At 35.0% G+C, this 18,779-nt stretch overlaps 2 protein-coding genes and 1 non-coding gene across 3 annotated transcripts in view; 1 reads left to right on the forward strand and 2 right to left on the reverse strand.

Moving 5' to 3' along the window:
• Window positions 1–11,373, forward strand: part of LOC107733525 (shootin-1-like) — a 39,774-nt gene extending 28,401 nt beyond the window's left edge. The window contains 8 exon segments of the mRNA XM_016545182.1: window positions 1–31; window positions 218–303; window positions 1,544–1,650; window positions 3,219–3,263; window positions 3,445–3,571; window positions 3,825–3,901; window positions 3,903–3,975; window positions 11,192–11,373. Of these exon segments, the coding sequence (XP_016400668.1) occupies window positions 1–31; window positions 218–303; window positions 1,544–1,650; window positions 3,219–3,263; window positions 3,445–3,571; window positions 3,825–3,901; window positions 3,903–3,962 (533 nt within the window). The 3' untranslated portion in view covers window positions 3,963–3,975; window positions 11,192–11,373.
• On the reverse strand, window positions 3,685–3,758 carry trnaa-agc (transfer RNA alanine (anticodon AGC)). The gene has a single exon. It is a non-coding gene; the product is annotated as a tRNA-Ala (tRNA).
• eno4 (enolase 4) overlaps window positions 11,365–18,779 on the reverse strand; it is a 16,900-nt gene continuing 9,485 nt past the window's right edge. The window contains exons 3-13 of the mRNA XM_016545206.1: window positions 17,385–17,584; window positions 17,131–17,279; window positions 16,125–16,294; window positions 15,277–15,405; window positions 15,064–15,135; window positions 13,165–13,323; window positions 12,906–13,031; window positions 12,618–12,810; window positions 12,397–12,443; window positions 11,791–11,908; window positions 11,365–11,711 (exon numbers count right to left, since the gene is read on the reverse strand). Coding sequence (XP_016400692.1) covers window positions 11,623–11,711; window positions 11,791–11,908; window positions 12,397–12,443; window positions 12,618–12,810; window positions 12,906–13,031; window positions 13,165–13,323; window positions 15,064–15,135; window positions 15,277–15,405; window positions 16,125–16,294; window positions 17,131–17,279; window positions 17,385–17,584 — 1,452 coding nt within the window. The 3' untranslated portion in view covers window positions 11,365–11,622. The remainder of the gene's footprint in view (window positions 11,712–11,790; window positions 11,909–12,396; window positions 12,444–12,617; window positions 12,811–12,905; window positions 13,032–13,164; window positions 13,324–15,063; window positions 15,136–15,276; window positions 15,406–16,124; window positions 16,295–17,130; window positions 17,280–17,384; window positions 17,585–18,779) is intronic.

Consider the following 18,779-nt stretch of genomic DNA (forward strand, 5'->3'; position numbering starts at 1 on the left):
CACCCCCTGCCTCCTCAAGCAACCCACTCAGGTGAGTGTCTATTTGTGATGAAAGCCATCAAAATTACTAAATACAACTTAATAATAAAAAAGATCAGATGAAAACTGCAGTCAATAAGCTGTTTGCTCATTGGGAAGTTTCAATGACACATTTCTTGTTGAAACAGGAAATTTTGCTTTAGTTCTCCATTTTTTCTTTTGTCTCTATCTCTTTTAGCTCATTACTCTCTATGCTTCGTAAGAAAAAAGATGTGAGCACTGAAATTGCATTAGTGGAGAAGGACTCCTCTGAGAAAACCCCAGGTAAAGAGCGGAGCCATCAGAGTTCATTTCCAATCTATAAACCTGCTCGGGTTAAAGGTTTTGCTTTATAATAATTAATAAATGCAAAGATTACATAGATTGATAATTTAAAAGCACAGTAATCAGCGATGGCTGATGGTTCAAGGTTTTTTCTTTGATTCGTTTTATTAGCAGGGCTGCCCTGCAGTTGTGTTTGCCGTCGAGCCACATGAAACATTTCAGACATTTATGTTGACCTTTTTGAGCAGTGTTGAATATCATTTAGAAATTTGCAGTGCATTCCGTCAGATGGAATGTAATTAATGTACACCGTTTCACATAAAGTAAACTTGTGTTCTTCATCACAGCAAAAATTAAAATGAAAGACTTGGGTCAAGTTCAAGTTTGTTCTTAGCCATTTCTTTCAGCCTTACACTAAAAAACGATGGCAGAGAAAAAGGAAGAAGACTTCCAGCTTTTTGCTGAAGGACAAACACTTTTGTACAGAGTTTGGATAAGTCATTACCCATTTATGCTAAAAAAATGGACAATTCTTCAGTTATTGGCATGATGTTCAGGTTTATAGAAACTGACTGGTGAACTTTAGCCTTCCTTTTATCACTAGTGCTTGATTTTCTTTTTCACTGGGTTTGAATATTTTCAAGGAATGGTGATCTTTCCAATGGATTGACTCAAATTATTTCACATCCTATAATAAGTATAAGTGCAGGCCAAAGCTTAGATACTTTATTTGAATAATTGCAGTTTTCTTTCAGGTGTTCTTATTATTGAACAGCATTTTTATGATCTCATATGAATATAAGGTTGTTATTGGACCATACTCTAGCTCTGAAACGTAATGCCAATTAAGTGCCTTTGCAAAAGAGAATGTTTTTAGATAGATTTTTATCATGTCAGAAAAACATCAGGCTGGTAAGCAGATAATATTCACATTTTTTGTTTCTGTTAATGACAGAATGACTAAAAGTGTTTGCCAAGGCCGCTAAACAAAGACAAACATCACAGATCAACTTTCTTTTGATTTTTTTTATGATATTTGTGCATGCCAGCTCAAATAGAAACCCTCACAGTTCTGTTTAGTGGTGTCAGTATGTCTGATATTATTCAGTGTCTGAAATGACTGCTAATGAAAAGCAGCAGATGTATATCTACATCTGTGTTGATCTGTTTAAATGTGCTTTAATAGAAATCCCATTTGTCTGTCTGTGTGTGTGTGTGTGTGTGTGTGTCTGTCTGACAGAGAAGGACATCAGACAGCAAGCTGTGGATGAGATGATGCAACGCATCAAAAAAGGAGTTCAATTGCGACGTGTTTCCCAGAGAACCAACAGAGCCAGACCAGGACCGGTACACATTTCTTTACATACTTTACACTTTCTTTTATTCAGTTAATCAGTGTCATTAAATGAAATTACTTACAATATGCCGATGAAGTATTTAGCAAGGATGTATTAAAGTGATCAAAAGTGACAGTAAAGACTTAAGTTACAAAATATTTCTATTTCAAATAAATGTAGTTTTTTTTAAAAACTTTATTGAAATCCTGTTAAAAAGTAGCATGATTTCTACATAAATTTAAAATGTCATTTATTTCTGTGATGCAAAGCTGAATTTTCAGCAGCCATTAATCCAGTCTTTAGTGTCACATGATCCTTCAGAAATCATTCTAATATGCTGATTTGGTATTCAGATAAAACTTTTCTTACTATAATCAGTGTTGAAATCAGTTGTTCCTCTAAACGTTTAGTGGAAAACATGATAAAAAAAATTTCAGGATTCTTTAATGAATAAAAATAGAAATTTCAAAAGAAAAGTATTTTATTTGAAATAGAAAAGTTTTGTCACAGTAATACTTTTATTTGTTGTCACTTTTTATCAATGTAATGCATCTTTGCTAAATAAAAGTATATAATTTCTCCCAAAACTTTTGAACAACACTCCAAATAACCCAGTGTTTATATCTCTGTGTTTTGTAGTGGAGGAACTGAAAAAGAAGCTCCAGCAGGTCTCCAATCCACCACCAGCTGCCCCAGGAGACTGCTAATGAAAAGCAGCAGATGTATATCTACATCTGTGTTGATCTGTTTAAATGTGCTTTAATAGAAATCCCATTTGTCTGTCTGTGTGTGTGTGTGTGTGTGTGTGTCTGACAGAAAAGGACATCAAACATCAAGCTGTGGATGAAATGATGCAGCGAATCAAAAAAGGAGTTCAACTCCGACGTGTTTCCCAGAGAACCAACAGAGCCAGACCAGGACCGGTACACATTTCTTTACATACTTTACACTTTCTTTTATTCAGTTAATCAGTGTCATTAAATGAAATTACTTACAATATGCCGATGAAGTATTTAGCAAGGATGTATTAAAGTGATCAAAAGTGACAGTAAAGACTTAAGTTACAAAATATTTCTATTTCAAATAAATGTAGTTTTTTTTAAAAACTTTATTGAAATCCTGTTAAAAAGTAGCATGATTTCTACATAAATACTAAGCAGCACAACTGTTTTTAACATTGAAATTAACATTAACAAGAAATGTTTCTTGATCACCAAATCAGCGTATTAGATCACTATATGCATTTTTAACCTAAATCACAGCAGCGTTCATCTGTTAGGGAAGTAGGCTGTCAAACAAACACAAGTGTTAGCCAATCATAGCAGTGGGCATTTACTTCCTAGTCTACAATTTGCCACGCCTATTCAAACAGAACGTTCTGATGAGGCGGGTCAAAAACAGGACAGAAAATAGCCTATTACTTCTAAATTATGTTTTTTGATGTAAAGATCTTGATAACATTATAAGTGGACCTCAGAGAACAGTACAAAATAAAAACAGAGGCAGTTCATGACCCCTTTATATATAATAACACTCACTTACTAAGTCTGCTTAATTGTTTCTCTGGTCTTCCTGCAGAAAGAAGGGACAAATTCTGCCATACAGGACCTTCAGGGAATCCTGGTTAGGATTGCTTTATTTATTTTTATTTTATTTATAATTGATTATTAATTAATACTATTATCACTTATTTTATATGTCAGTATATATGTTTTTTAATATAAAATAAACAAAAAAATATTTCAATATAATTCAAATGTGTTTAAAACTAGCTATTGGTATAGTAACAGAATCTTTCTGTTAGAACTCAGTCAAGCGTCCCGGCCCCTCCTCCTCGCTTGGGACATGCCCTCCATCGCCATCACAGAAGTCTGAGCTGGAGAAAGCCCTGGAGAGACGGAGGGGAGCACTGAAGGCTGCAAAGAATAACAGTCAGTCAAACACACACACACACTTAAATTAAATTAAATGTATGCATTTAGCAGACGCTTTTATCCAAAGCGACTTACAGTGCATTCAGGCTATACATTTTTTTATCAGTATGTGTGTTCCCTGGGAATTGAACCCATGACCTTTGCGCTGCTAACGCAATGCTCTACCACTGAGCCACAGGAACACTTCAGCACATTTTCTCTGTCTCTTGAGCCAGATCATCCGTTTAACTTTTCAACCCTTCCCCTCCAGCAAATTCCAGTACTGCCCTGGATCTGCCCCAGATTAAGCAAACCCAGTCAGAACCAGGCCAGAACACAAGGGACCAGGTTCAGGACACACCGCAACACAACAACCACAATATGCACTGATCAACTCAAGCCTTCATAGGAGCTCATAGGTTGTGAGTATCTGCTCTTTTATGTAGAGCCATGTATTTACACACCAAAAGAACATTTCTTCCTGCACCAGCGTAGTTCATCCAAACTAACCAAACACATGTGACTACAAAATCGTAATGCACTAAATTAGGTACTGTTTTTTTTTTGTTTGTTTTTTACATGTAATACTTGCAGAAGTTCAGCCATAATGTGACTTAACAGCATCAAGCATGTGTGTGTTTTTTAATATGCTCACGTTTATTTATTTTTTTGGCTGGGTCAAACAATTTGCTCCCAGTTGTTAGTTAATTTTCTCTTTTGTTTGGTTCAAAGAGTGTCTATACTCAATTTCCATATCCATAACAAAATATTTTTCTATAATCTATGAATCAGTGTTTTAGCATAAACTATCTTTCAATTAAATATTGTTTTTAAAAAAATTTAATAATCAAAAAACCCTGAAAAAATTGTGTTTTCCACAAACATGTTAAGAAGCACAACCATTTTCAACTTCATAATAATAAAAGAATGTTTCTTGAGCATCAGCATATTAGAATGATTTCTGAAGCTTTGCCATCACAGGAATAAATTATATTTTAAAATGTATTAAAATAGAAAACAGTTATTTTAAATTTTAATTATATTCCACAGTATTACTCTTTTACTAATTTTTTTATCAAATAAATACAGCCTCATGAGCATTTTAAAAATATTTTTTTCTTTTTTTTTTTCTTTTTTTTTGTTTTTTTGAAAGAATGAAAAATAATGTTTCTTTTAAATGGTAGTGTACATGCCACTTATACAAGAAACTGTCAGTATGAAAGAAGTAATTGCAAGAGATCTCATATTATGGTGACAACAATTTTATTTTAGCAAATTTGAGCATACTTTGGGATAAAGTCTGAGATTTCAGGATAACTCCAATATTCTTCATAAACCAAATTATCTAAACTGTCAGTCCACAAACATTTTATAGCTTTATACTATTACAGCATGTCAGCAAGTTGATTCTGTTTTCACTTCTTTTGGGAAATTTTAGAAAAAGTTGATACTTGAAAAGTGCTCAGAAATCCATGAAGTCTCCAGAGCTGTGAAAGAGCAACCCCTAAAAAATAACTTCTGTTTGGAACAAACATATTAGTCACACTGTATTAACTTGAGAACATTTAAACATCTATAAGTGGTATAATGTTTTTGATTTTCTTCGCTTTGAGGGACTTTGAATATCTGTGAGTGTTTAATAGTAGTGAAACGAAATCCCCTCGGCCCTACTGTCTACTTTGGCTGGACCGTCCTCACTGAACAAAGTCATTGACACATGCTTTGTCTTTGTGAGAAGCGTTTCTAGAGGGGCGTTGGTGACCAGCCTTGAACATGCGCCAACCTAGTGTGTTCTCAAATGGCTTTGGCTAGACTAGTATTAACCTTCTAACGTCCCGCTCGGTAATTACAAGGCACTGATGTGAACTTACCCCCTTTTAACAATCTTTTTACTGTTTCATGAACCTGGATATTTTTTCAGGTTCAAAGAATTGGCGTTTTCACCAACAGTATAGAAGAGAAGCAATTTTGGGTCGTCAATCACACAAGACTATTATTCCTGAGACACATTTTTAAAATAACAGACAATTAATTTATGCTATTTGTACATTTATTGACTGAGCTGTAATGAAATGTGTTATTCTTTTTCAAATTGTTGACATGCAGACATGACAATAACACGCTACTGAATAGAATATATAAAGCAGTTTAGTTTAAATGGATGGCTTAAGTGAAGCATTTTGAAAGCATGTATAGGCATGGGCCTGAGGTGGTTTCATTTATGGCAGCCCTGAAGGCATATTGTGAGAGGCGGCTGATCTTTGTGACTCTCTAAATGCTTCATTAAAGGAGGTCAGATTTTCGTGAAGTGTTGTTATACAGCAGAATACTTTTCTGAACCCTTTTTCTGGAGCTGAGCACATATTAACTTCCAGCAAAGACAACAGATTCTTTTTTTGAAGCGTCAGTTGAAGGAGCACATTTTGAAAGGTTCATGACATTTCTTTTCAATTTGAAATGTGAACGTCAAAATGTTCACATAGTCAAATCATGATTTACTATTTTTTTCAAAAACATAAAATCTACTATAAAAAAAACTGATAAGGACATTTTAATGCACCTCAGAACTTTGACTGTAGAATTATATAAGGTAAGATTATTGTTTTTTGAAAGACATCTTTAATGCTCACCAAGACATTTTTTCTTGATCAAAAATACGGTTAAAAAAGTAATATTGTGTAATATTATTACAGTTTACTGTTTACATAACTGTTTTCTATTTGAATATATTGTAAAATGTAATTTATTCCTGTTGGCAAAGCTGAATCAGCATCATTATTCCAGTCTTCAGTGTCACATAGTCCTTCAGAAGGTTTTGTAGAAAACCGTGATTAATTTTTTTCAGGATTCTCTGATTAATAGAAAGTTCAAAAGAGTATTTATTTGAAATAAAAATGTTTTGTAAAATTCTAAAATGTTTTAACTTGTCATATTTTGATCAATTTAATGGAGCCTAGCTGATAAAATAATAAATTATTTTAAAAAAAAATTTAAAATGGTACTGCCCTCAAATTTTGGACGGTAGTGTTAGTATGCGTAAAAATAATTGAATAAATAAAAACATTTAAAGTATATAAGGTCTTTCAGCCGTTGATGTGAAGGCCTTTTTAATATTCTGCAAGGCTGGAAAAATTATTTTGGATGGTTTAAAGCATTGGCTTTTGACTTGAGATCAGTGATGAAGTGTTTCCTTTGTCTGCTCATTGGCATTTTGGCAAAACATCTTCTACGTTTCTCATTGTCTGATGTAAATTTGATCCCTGAAATTTTGTATCTTTCCCCATCCAGTCCACAGAGAAGCATTTTATTCCGTCCGAATCGCACACTAGATCAGATTTATACAATGGTGTGACGTTTGTCATGCCTCGTTACACAACAGGATTTCATTTCCTCTAGTGAGCTGCAGCTGCTGTGTTGTTGTTGTGCTGTGAAACAGGAGATGTGTGTGTCTGCGCTGAGGCTCAGTGACGCCTTTCCACTGCTTTCACACACTTAGGCACAATTTCCAGAGCGGCTTAGAGCTCTTCATGGGGTTAAATCTTCCCGGACACAAGATGAAACTTTATTCCCTCTCACTCTCTCTCCTCTTTTCTCTTTTTACTCTGTTCCTCACCTGACCCTGACCTGCAGCAGAGAATAACACAAACTGTACACTCCAATTCAAGGCTGTGTTTGAGAAGTGTTTTATAAATGTGTTAGTGTTGACTGTCATTGTGTTTTGTGAATGAAAGAGCTTTGTGGAATGTTGTTGTGCCATTTCAGATGTAGCTTTGAATCTTTGGGGTCCTTTAAAAGCCGCAAGGATGTTTGTAATGTGAATCTGGTAAACAACAATGTTAAATGTGGGTTAAACTACTGTTGTTCATGAAAAATTATCATATTTTGACACTCAGTTTTGTAGTGGACTAGCTGTATACTAAAACCCATATAGCATGAGTCGATATCAGAGATATTTCAAGTTTCTGTTAAAAAAAAAGTTTTTTGTGTCGGCGCCGATAGCCTCGTGGGCAGCGCACCGACATACAGCTCCGTTGTGCTATGGGCTTCCCGAGTTCAAATCCTGGCTCGAGGACCTTTCCTGATCCTGCCCCTCTCTCTCTCCCCCACTTCACTTCCTGTCATCTCTAAACTGTCCTGTCATAATAAAGGCAAAAACGCCAGAAATAAACATCTTAAAAAACAAAAAAGTCTTTTGTATAGGCTATAAGTATTTTCTATACGTATTTTTTATAGGCTAAGTATTTTTTCTTTCAAATGTTCCACTGGTACACTTTTATTTAATTATATTTATTTAAATCTAACAATACATGTTAAAGTTCTAGTAAATAAAAAGTTACATCTTATGATTGGCTGAAATTGTACATTAAATGGTCAAATATATTAGTGTTTTGTTTTATCAGGCTCCTATGAAAATATCATTGGACATTTTTGAAAATAATGCACTGAATAACTGACTAATAACCTTTTATTTTCCATCAAAGTGAAATTAGTTACCGTAAACAGGAGCCTGATAAAAATGCTCATTTAAAAGAAAAAGGCTCAGAAAAATCTCAGATGGACTTTTTGCATCTGAAGTCTCTCTCTCTATATATATAATGTATCTAGGTTCCATTTGTTAACATTAGTTAACATGAACATACTTCTAAATCATTTTTTTATATTAATATCAACATTTACTAAGACATTATTAAAATCAAAAGTTATATCTGTTAATATTGGTATTATTTGTATTATATTACCATAACGGACCTGAGCTTACATTAACTAACAATGAACAGTTGTATTTATATAAATTAATGTTAACAAAGGTGAATAAACAAATATACAAATGTATTTGCTTGTTGTTCATAAGCAAAACTTAGGGTTCAGACGTTCAGGACTATATGAGTACATGGTGTTGTCATGATGGATTATTGATTTCACATTTGCAAATGCCTGTTTTTTAAGATTTTCTAAATGAAAATCTCACTAGACATTAATGTAGAGCTTTATACAAGGCAGCTAATATTGTTAATATTAGTTGTTAGTTAATGTATAAACTAACGTTAACTATTGGGACCTTATTGTAGAGTGTTACTTTTATTATCATTATGATCATTTTTATTATTGGACTTATGTGTGACCCTAAAACTAGATGTAGAAGAGATCACAAACTAGGATCATAAACATTCTAGCATCTAGATCCTTTTAGAGTGAGGTTTTCTCTGAGTTTCATCTCCACTCCCCAACAGCACTCAAAACACAATCAATAATCAACTCACATTTTTATTAGCTCTTCTGTCCGACATGTAGCATGTTTTGTTTGTTGACGTTTCCGGTTTGGCATTTGTTGAAGATGCGAGGTGTAAATGAGTAAATATCTTGCTCAATTGCAGTCTCTCTCGTCTTCTGGTCTGCATGTTTTTCTTAATCGACATACTATAAACATTCTGTCAATCTCGACAAGCTTGTAATCATAAAACGTCATGCTGGGCTGTTGCTCTGCTGCTGTTTGTGTCTTATGTTTGCTTTTTATCGTGTTCTATAACACTTGTTTCGAAACCATAGTCAAGCAACACAAAACAACCTCTATTGACAGAACCACAATTTAGAGCCCAGCTTGTGTATATATGTGTGTGTAAAACGCTTAATTTAGCCGTTTTGTTAGTCATTTTCTTTTTCAAACAGAATGATTGCCTGTTGGGGAGCCACAGTAACTTGTAATGCTGGTCTCAAATCTCTCTGTTTCTCTGCGGATGCCCCCAGCACCCCCTCCACTCCAGCCGCGTGCAAATAGCTTTTTTTTTTTTTACAGATGTCACCCATTGTATGCTTACAAAATGCTGTCCGCTCTGCATCATGTAAGTTTGGTGTATTTTGAGGGCTGTGTTTCTCTCCCTAAAAGGTGCAATGCTAGTAAATTCATGATTTCTATAATTCAATTAAGAGGTAAACAAGATAACGAACATGTTGTGAGTTGATTAGGAGCTGAATGTGTCATTCTCGTGGTCTGTAGTTTCGCAGCACAGCTGTGGGTTTGTGTTTTCTCTCACTTGTTAACACAAAACAGTCCATTCACACTCTTTCACACAAACACATAAACAGACACAAACACTTGTATGAAGCGGACACTGCTGCCCTTTTGAACAGGCTGGATAATTGGCCCCATTCAGTCACTGTGTGTGTGTGTGTGTGTGTGTATTTGTGTGTCAGTATCTGTTGTCTGTATATAGTGAGGAGAGGATGTGGAGAAGGAAGTGATGGGTTGTTTTATGCCTCTTCATCATTGAAGAATAGCTATGATTTCTCTAAAACCTGTCTGTGGGGTGGGGAGACAAAAGGAGGACGGAGTTCACTGTCTGAGTTTTGGGAAATTCCAGAGGCATTTTAGAATTAAAAACAATAATAGTAAATATATAGTTTATATTTTAAATATGTTATTAAATTAATAAATATTTATAAATGTACATAAATTATTTATTTAAATGTGTATTTAAAGGTGAAGTGTAATATTTATTTTATTTAAAGGTGAAGTGTAATATTTCACAGGGTATATATATATATATATATACATACATACACACACACACACACACACACATGTATATATTTAAGAAATATATATAATTTATATATAATAGAAATCATATATGTGACCCTGGACCACAAAACCAGTCATAAGTAGCACGGATATATTTGTAGCAATAGCCAACAATACTTTGTTTTCTCTCACTTGTTAACACAAAACAGTCCATTCACACTTTCACACAAACACATAAACAGACACAAACACTTGTATGAAGCGGACACTGCTGCCCTTTTGAACAGGCTGGATAATTGGCCCCATTCAGTCACTGTGTGTGTGTGTGTGTGTGTGTATTTGTGTGTCAGTATCTGTTGTCTGTATATAGTGAGGAGAGGATGTGGAGAAGGAAGTGATGGGTTGTTTTATGCCTCTTCATCATTGAAGAATAGCTATGATTTCTCTAAAACCTGTCTGTGGGGTGGGGAGACAAAAGGAGGACGGAGTTCACTGTCTGAGTTTTGGGAAATTCCAGAGGCATTTTAGAATTAAAAACAATAATAGTAAATATATAGTTTATATTTTAAATATGTTATTAAATTAATAAATATTTATAAATGTACATAAATTATTTATTTAAATGTGTATTTAAAGGTGAAGTGTAATATTTATTTTATTTAAAGGTGAAGTGTAATATTTCACAGGGTATATATATATATATATACATACATACACACACACACACACACACACATGTATATATTTAAGAAATATATATAATTTATATATAATAGAAATCATATATGTGACCCTGGACCACAAAACCAGTCATAAGTAGCACGGATATATTTGTAGCAATAGCCAACAATACTTTGTATGGGTCAAAATTATTGATTTTTCTTTTATGCCAAAAATCATTAGGATATTAAGTAAAGATCACGTTCCATTAAGTTCTTTTGTAAGTTTCCTACTGTGAGTATCAAAACGTAATTTTTATGCATTGCTAAGAGCATCATTTGGACAGCTTTAAAGGCGATTTTCTCAATATTTTGATTTTTTTTGCACCCTCAGTATGTAGTATAGTAAATGTATGTATATAGTAAATATAATTTAAATTTGTGATTTTTCTCTTACAGGTAAATCTGGAGCACATGGAATGAAAAAGTCTTCAGGAAGGAAAATACTAACACATTACACACACACAATTAACTTAATTTTGTGGACAATCACACAAAATAATTATATCGTGGGCAAGTCTATGTGGAAATGTTCACTGTGACTTCTGTAAAAAATATTAAAATGTATTAAAAATTGTGGGTGGGCTTTATATAAAAACATGTTTATGTTTATTTAATAATGTTTTTAATGTATAAACCATCTATAAGCACTAAAGCATATCACATAGAAATATGGTGCATATGATGAGTCAGTTTACATGTTTACAATCTTGCACTAAAAAGATATTTTGATGTGAATTGTAATTAATATGCATTTTGATGTCATACAGTCAGGTCAGACAAACCCTACTGTGATAATGTCAGGCAGACAGACAGGAGATGAAGTCACATCAAGTAGAGATGGTCACAGAGTCACAGCCGCTTCCGGAGTTAAGTGTTTCGGAAAGATCTGACCGAGGCTGTTTTTTTTCTCTAGCACCTGAAAAACACAAAGGTATTATACATTGTTTTCTTAATATGCTACTAATAGTACTTGCCATTATGTGAGAGAACCGTACCCAGGATCCCCTCCTGCTCCAGTTCCTCTTCTATCGCCAACAGACGATTGTATTTGTCCATTCGCTCTCCTCCTCTCAACCCACCCAGTTTGAGAAAGGACACGTCTGACCCTACAGCCTTTAAACACACATATGGTGAGGTCTACAAGAAAGAAACTGTGACTCAAAATCTAATTAAACCTGAAAAGTTTTTGGATTTTGAAAAATGTAAAACAAATGAAATGAAGAAATATTTAAGATTCTCCATTATTGGTCACCAATTAAAAATCTGACATTCGTGTTAAAAAAATTTTTTTTTGCACTTTTTGTTCAAATTTTCCTATTACAATATAGTTTGTAATGAAAAATGTTCTACTAAAATAGAAAAATTATTGCTCATAGTTCTTTGGACATTTGGATTGTGTTCAGCAACACATTTAATCTACAGTATGATAAAAATGTAATTTCATGGGCTGCATCAGTTGTTTGGTATTTTCATTGGAACTAAATAAATCTGATTTCACTGTTTATTTTTGCATTTCTAATAAAAGACTTGATCGGTGACTACATGCCACTGAGAAATGAATTCCCTAAAAAAAAATAAAGAATGAATTGTGGTCAACCCACCAGGTCAACAATTGATGTATCACCACTGCCTGCAGCCAGCATCGTCTCTGCATCTCAGTGTGCATAGGGAAGAGTTACATACTTACTACAGTCGATATATTTAGACTTGGAAATTATGCTTTTGCAAATTACTGTCAAAATGACTATGCCAGAACACACAGTGAGCACCTAGATTTGAGTAAAGTACTCTTTCATCCTGTTTGCTCATGTTAGGAGCCTACCTTTCTGCTCTGCTATACTTTTTATAAGGTCAGAGATGGTCATATCACTGTGGTGCCTAATAATGACCCTGGTGACCCCAGGTGGGAGGGGTTTCACTTCACTCCAGCGAGGACAGAGATTGGATGCAGCATCTGCAATCAGGCAGCATGACTGACCAATCACTGAAGCCAGTCTCTCCCATTGATCTACATCCTAAACTCAGAGACACGCTGTCAGTTCAACCAGATGAGCTGCAAGACACTTTATACCAATAAATAGGGATTAAATGCATGCTTTTTTAATCTCGCCTCTTTCCTGAAAGGATCAATGAGGGATGTGATAGCAGGATATTTATTAATCAGACCCTCGTACATGTCCACCAATTCATCTGGGGATTTGTGACAGCCAGACATCACCTCATACTTCCCACAAGACTAGAAGACAGCAAGAGAAACATTTAAAATGGTTAGAGTATATTATTTAAACTTTCATTTTAAACATTTGCAGTACTTGTTTTGGGTGAATGTGAGAGTAATAATTTCCCTGTTCTGTCTTCCCATCACTCACATAGTCCATCAGGTCGTGTGCTGCACAGTTTATAGCCAAGCACAGGTCTGAACCCAGAGGCAATGCCAGGTTAGCACATGCCTCTGTGACCAGATCAAGAGCCTGTTCGGGACGTTCAAACCCCACCTGTAATGCCCCCTCTTCTGTTATACCTATAGGCTGAGAAACAGAGAGAACAGGTGAGTGATAGAGGAATATCATATATTATATAATAATATACTGGCAAGATATGGCAAAACGTAAATGGTTCTGAAAAGATTAAGACAGTATACTAGCTTGCTACCATTATCTTAATTTTTAGTAGACATATCACAGAATTTTTCTTTACATACACTACCGTTCAAAATTTGGGGGCTAGTAAGATTTTTTAAAAACAGCTACTGTTTTTGAAAGAAGTCTCTTATGCTTATTTAAAAATACAGTAATGTTGCGCAATATTACTATAATTTGAAATTACTGTTTTTAACTATTTAAATACGCAGTTTATTCCTGTGATGGCAGAGCTGAATTTTTAGCAACCATTAGCCATTATTCCAGTCTTCAGTGTCTCATGATCCTTCAGTAAGTCTAATAAGCTGATTTGGTGCTCAAGAAACTCACAGACTACTGTGGCAAATGTTAAAATAAATCAAAAATTGTGCATTCATTCATTCATTGATTCACACACGTTTATCATTATTCAATAATGTTCTTTGTCAAAAACATAAACCATGTATAGACAGGATTGTGATGGTTTACATGTTTATAGTCTTGCACTCAAAAATATATTTTGATGTGAATTATAATTACTATTAATTTTGATGTCATGAAAACAGGTCAGACAAACCTGTATTGAGGCCTGTTTATTTAATTTAGAAGTGACTTCTTTCGAAAGAATCATTTCTTATTAATTTTAATTGTAATTAATATAATCAATGTTGAGAACAGTTGTGCTGCTTAATAGTTTTGTGAAAACTGTGATACATTATCTTCAGGATTCTTTGATGAATAGAAAGTTAAAAAAAACAGCATTTATTTTAAATAGAAATCTTTTGTAACATAAATATCTTTACTTCCACTTTTGATTAATTTAATGCATCTGTACTGAATGAATATGCAAACTTGTATTTTAATATAAAGTATTCAAATGTTACAGACACCACATTTCTGAATGGAAATGTAGCATTTACTCTTTTAAATATAGCCAAAATGGGTGTCTAATTTGCATATTACTGTGTAATGATAACAGCAGAAACAATACATATAGTTTTTTTATGTCAGACATTTTTAAAAACCAAAGAGGGGCAGTAATCATGGCCAAACCCCTATCTCTGAAAAGCCCAGGATGTCCTCTTCTACAAGGTAAATCCACTGCATGTATGGTTTTAGAGAAATTGATGAAAAGTAAATGACACCAATTGCTGGATCCCAAGAGGTTATACCAGACAATTGTACGTTTGTGTGTTTACTGGGAAATGATATCCCATTGATATAGCAGAATTCAATCCCACCTGTAAATCAAACTCATCTAAACCAGCTCAGATGAAAACCAGAGTATGTTAGAACTAAACCAAATCCAGCACCCCTACCCTATGTTATAAAGGTCTTTACCGAGGCTATAACATTAGTGCTCTGAGGTGCCCACAATGCACAGTGCACCAGTAATAGCCTCCCATCTAAACATAAATATATATTTATTGTGTGACATGCTGTTAAGTGGTTCAATCGCCATTCATAAGCCCTGCATGTGATTGAGGCCTGTTTATTTCATTCAGATGGTGATGTGCGGATAATTACCCCATCAAAGCATCAAAAAAATCCACACGTAATTTGTGTGCTGCTTGATGCTTTTGTGTGAGCTGTAGGATAAAACATTATGTCCCTTAGTCAAAGAGTCAAACCCTATGGGAGCATCCTTACCCCAGCTTTATACGCAGATCCATTCAAAACTCTCTTCATTTCACACTGCAGCTCAAAGCCCATGCCAATGGCCTGCAAGGCCAACACACACACACTAAAGATAAGCGGTATGGACACTGGAGTGAGAGCAGTCAGCAAAGCATTAACACTTCTGTGCTGAACACAGCCTACTTTACTAAAAGAGTGTTTGTTTGTGTTTAAGTGAGTTTATACTTCTCTGCCTCTTTGTGATGAGCTGGGCATGAGGATGACCTCCTCCAGCAGGTTGAGTTTACCCGCAGAGTTCTTTCCACAGCTCAGAATTGTAATCATGGGCACAGGCAGGTGCACCTCACTCTGAGCCTGAAGCAGTTTCCAGGAAATGAGGAAGAGGATAAAAGGAGTTTTACATCAGTATAGTGTTCAGTGTATTTCTATATAACAAGTCAGAACATAAGTCTTCTCCCGTAATGCAATTCTTCAAGTATGCAAGTTCATTTGATGATTAACATGCATGACGTGTGTCTGTATTTACATACACTTTAAAAGTTTGTTTCTTCATTGGAACAGATTCTTGAGAAATTTAGCATTGTTCACTAATGGATCCTCTGCAGTCAATGGGTGCCGTCAGAATGAGATAAAAACATCACAGTAATCCACAAGTAGTCCACTCTTTTGAAGTAAAAAAGCTGTGTGTTCATGAGAACTTGAACATGTTCACATGGCTTTTCACTTTACAAGACATTAATTGATGGACTGGAGTCTTCTGGATTATTGTGATGTTTTTATCAACTGTTTGTACTCTCATTCTGACGGCACCCATTCACTGCAGAGGATCCGTTGGTGAGCAAGTGATGTAATGTTAAATTTTTTCAAATCCCTTCCAATGAGGAGACAAAATAATCTACATCTTGGAACGAATTACATTTACATTTAAAATAGAAAACAGTTATTTTAAATTGTAATCATATGTCACAACAGTACTGTTTTTACTGTATCTTTGATTAAATAAATGCAGCCTTTGTGAACATAAAAGTGAGCATAAAATCTTACCAACCCCCAATTTATGAATGGTAGTGTACCTGCGGGACTCTGACTGATGTGATATGTCGGTATAAGGGTTCTCCTAGAAGTCTGGCAGCAGTTTTTGCCACAGCCAAAGAAACCACACCCACTGCCGTAGCCCCTGGCAGCTGTGGCACTGGGGTCTCTACAGGAGGGAGGGGCTTCTCTGTGCTGTTTCCTTTTTTACCTGAATACAAAAACAGTGATGGCAGAAGAAAGTGCAGGGGATGGAGAGGTCATTGAAGGATCTGCAGTTTAAAGTGTTCTATATTTATCTTATATCATCTGAATCTTAAAGGAGAGCTGAAGCATCAAAGTTTTCCATTCCTGATTATTTCTCTAGCAAAAATGTCCAATAATGGTGGGGTTACGGAGATTAAGTGAGAAGCATTTAACTGAGCGTGCGATGTCGACATTGCGGCCACCACAAGAGAAGACCCACTCCATGCAGTATAAAACAGCTTTTTCTAGGCCACTGATATGACTGAAGGCCATCATTTTAAACTGATTTTTCAAAAGTACTATTCATTTCTGTAGGGGTAAAAGGTTTTTAAAAGTAGAAAAGGTTACCTGGGGCACCTTTAAATCTGTATACCTTTGATTTCTCTAAGATTTCAAGAAAGGCTGGACTCAATGAAAAGGTGAAAACAGTGTCACCATCACAAAGAATGATACACATGTGATTCAGTACAAGCTGCTAATGTATCTGAGAGCAGCTCCCAGTAGGCTTTCTATGAAACAGAGAAGTGTGGAGTCCTTCAGACTGCTTTTACAACAGCTCTCAGATCAGTGAGATGACAGAAGATTGGCTGGAATCCTGTCTTTGAATCCCACAGGTTTTTTTTTGACTTGCTGCACTAAGATGGGTTGTTGTTCTCCTGTGGCATCCTCACTTAACCTGACTCTGATCCCTCTACTATTCTGATTATTTATTGTGTGACCTCAAATAAAATGTAACATCAGTGATGTTTTACTGTGCAGCTAAATACCCTTTAAAAATTGCAAAATATTAAGCTCCTTTACCTTTATCACTTCCTTTCTTGTCTTTGGTAGGTGCAGGTGTGGAAGTGGCCTGGGGCGGAGCCTCAGACACTGATTCAATCCTCAGCTCATCCTCCTTCTCTATGTTAAGACTGTCCTTGTGCTCCAGGTAACGTGCCATGAAGAAATCACTGCAGGCAAAAGACACAACCTCAGTCATGCCTGTGTGTTTTAAAGCATGGTTATCATAGCAACCTTCATGTTCTTTGAGTGATGCTTGTGTATTTTTTGATCACCTGAGTAGTTTGTCTACATTGGTTTGATCAGTGGGGTTGAAGCCTTGCAGCATTGGACCGAGATGCTCTCTGATCCACTTCAGAGCTGTTGTGATAGACAGACGTTGCTGGTTGCTGTTAGAAAATGCCTCCCCTGACTCTGCCACACCATCAGCCTCCAGACCATCACTAGGGCCACTCATCACTGCACTGCACACCACCTGTGATTTACACAAAAAGCCATTGAAAATGTTCCCCCATAATGAATTTTTCTGTATTGTATTTGGAAAATCTGGAATATTTATTCAATTCTATTGTAGGCTTGTTCAATTATTGTTCAGATTCAGTTCATTTTAATCAGCTGACTAAACTATTTGACAAAATATGCAGTGTTATTTTGATAATATTTATATACTGTTATAATATTTATTAATATTTTGAATTAGCTTTTTTATGTTCAGTTTTAATTTATATTTAAAGTTTTTGTAATGTGCTTTTGACTTTCATGACTTTTTTAATATTTCTGTATAATTTTTATTCAGTTTTAGATGTAGTAATTTTAGTAATTTAACTTAAACCTATTTCAGGTAGTTACCAAGGCAAAATATATCATTTTCATTTTAGTTTTTAATGTTATTTATTTATTTGTTTGTTCAATTATTATTATTATTATTAGTTTTGCTTTTTTAATTACCAAAAAATTTTTTTAATAGTTTTACATTTACTAAAACTATTTTTAAACTGTTTTTTTTTTATGGTTAGAAAAAGAAAATATAAATCAAATCATTTCCAGGGGCCAAATATTGCAATGGAATATAATAAAAACACTTATTTGCACACACACACTGCATGACATTTCAGCTTAAAAGGGTGGTTCACTGTTTTTTTTTCTAGGCTTGATTGTGTTTATGGGGTGCAGTCTAACATGTGTTAATGCTTCGTTTTTTAAAAAACGCATTATTTTTCACATAGTTTACCTTTATTCCACACCGCTCTGTCCCTTCTCTGAGAAACGGGCTGATCTTTTCCTGTTTTCATGAAGCCCCGCCCTCAGAAATAGGCGATGGGCTCAGATTGGTTAGCTAGCCCAGTGTGTTGTGATTGGCTAAACCGCCTCTAGTGCGCATCTAAACGTCCCGCCCCGCACCTCAGCGGCATGTGCTCCGGTTGTATTATAAACAACGGAGTCATTAATATCGTTTATCAGTTTGAGCCCGATTGAGAAGCAGAGGATATTATTGAAGAGGATCATGCAGAACCTGTGCAAGCAAGGCTTTTAATGGTAGGCCTATGTTTTTTGTTTGTTGTTGTCTCATACTTTTATATATGCTGTTATTTGTAAATGCTACTGCTTATGTTAGCTTTTAATATACGGTTTTATCCTGATTAAAGCTTTAATACAGTACGGCAACCGCA

Source organism: Sinocyclocheilus rhinocerous, unplaced genomic scaffold, assembly GCF_001515625.1.
Source record: "Sinocyclocheilus rhinocerous isolate Xijiao unplaced genomic scaffold, SAMN03320098_v1.1 scaffold2715, whole genome shotgun sequence".
NCBI lineage: Eukaryota > Metazoa > Chordata > Actinopteri > Cypriniformes > Cyprinidae > Sinocyclocheilus > Sinocyclocheilus rhinocerous.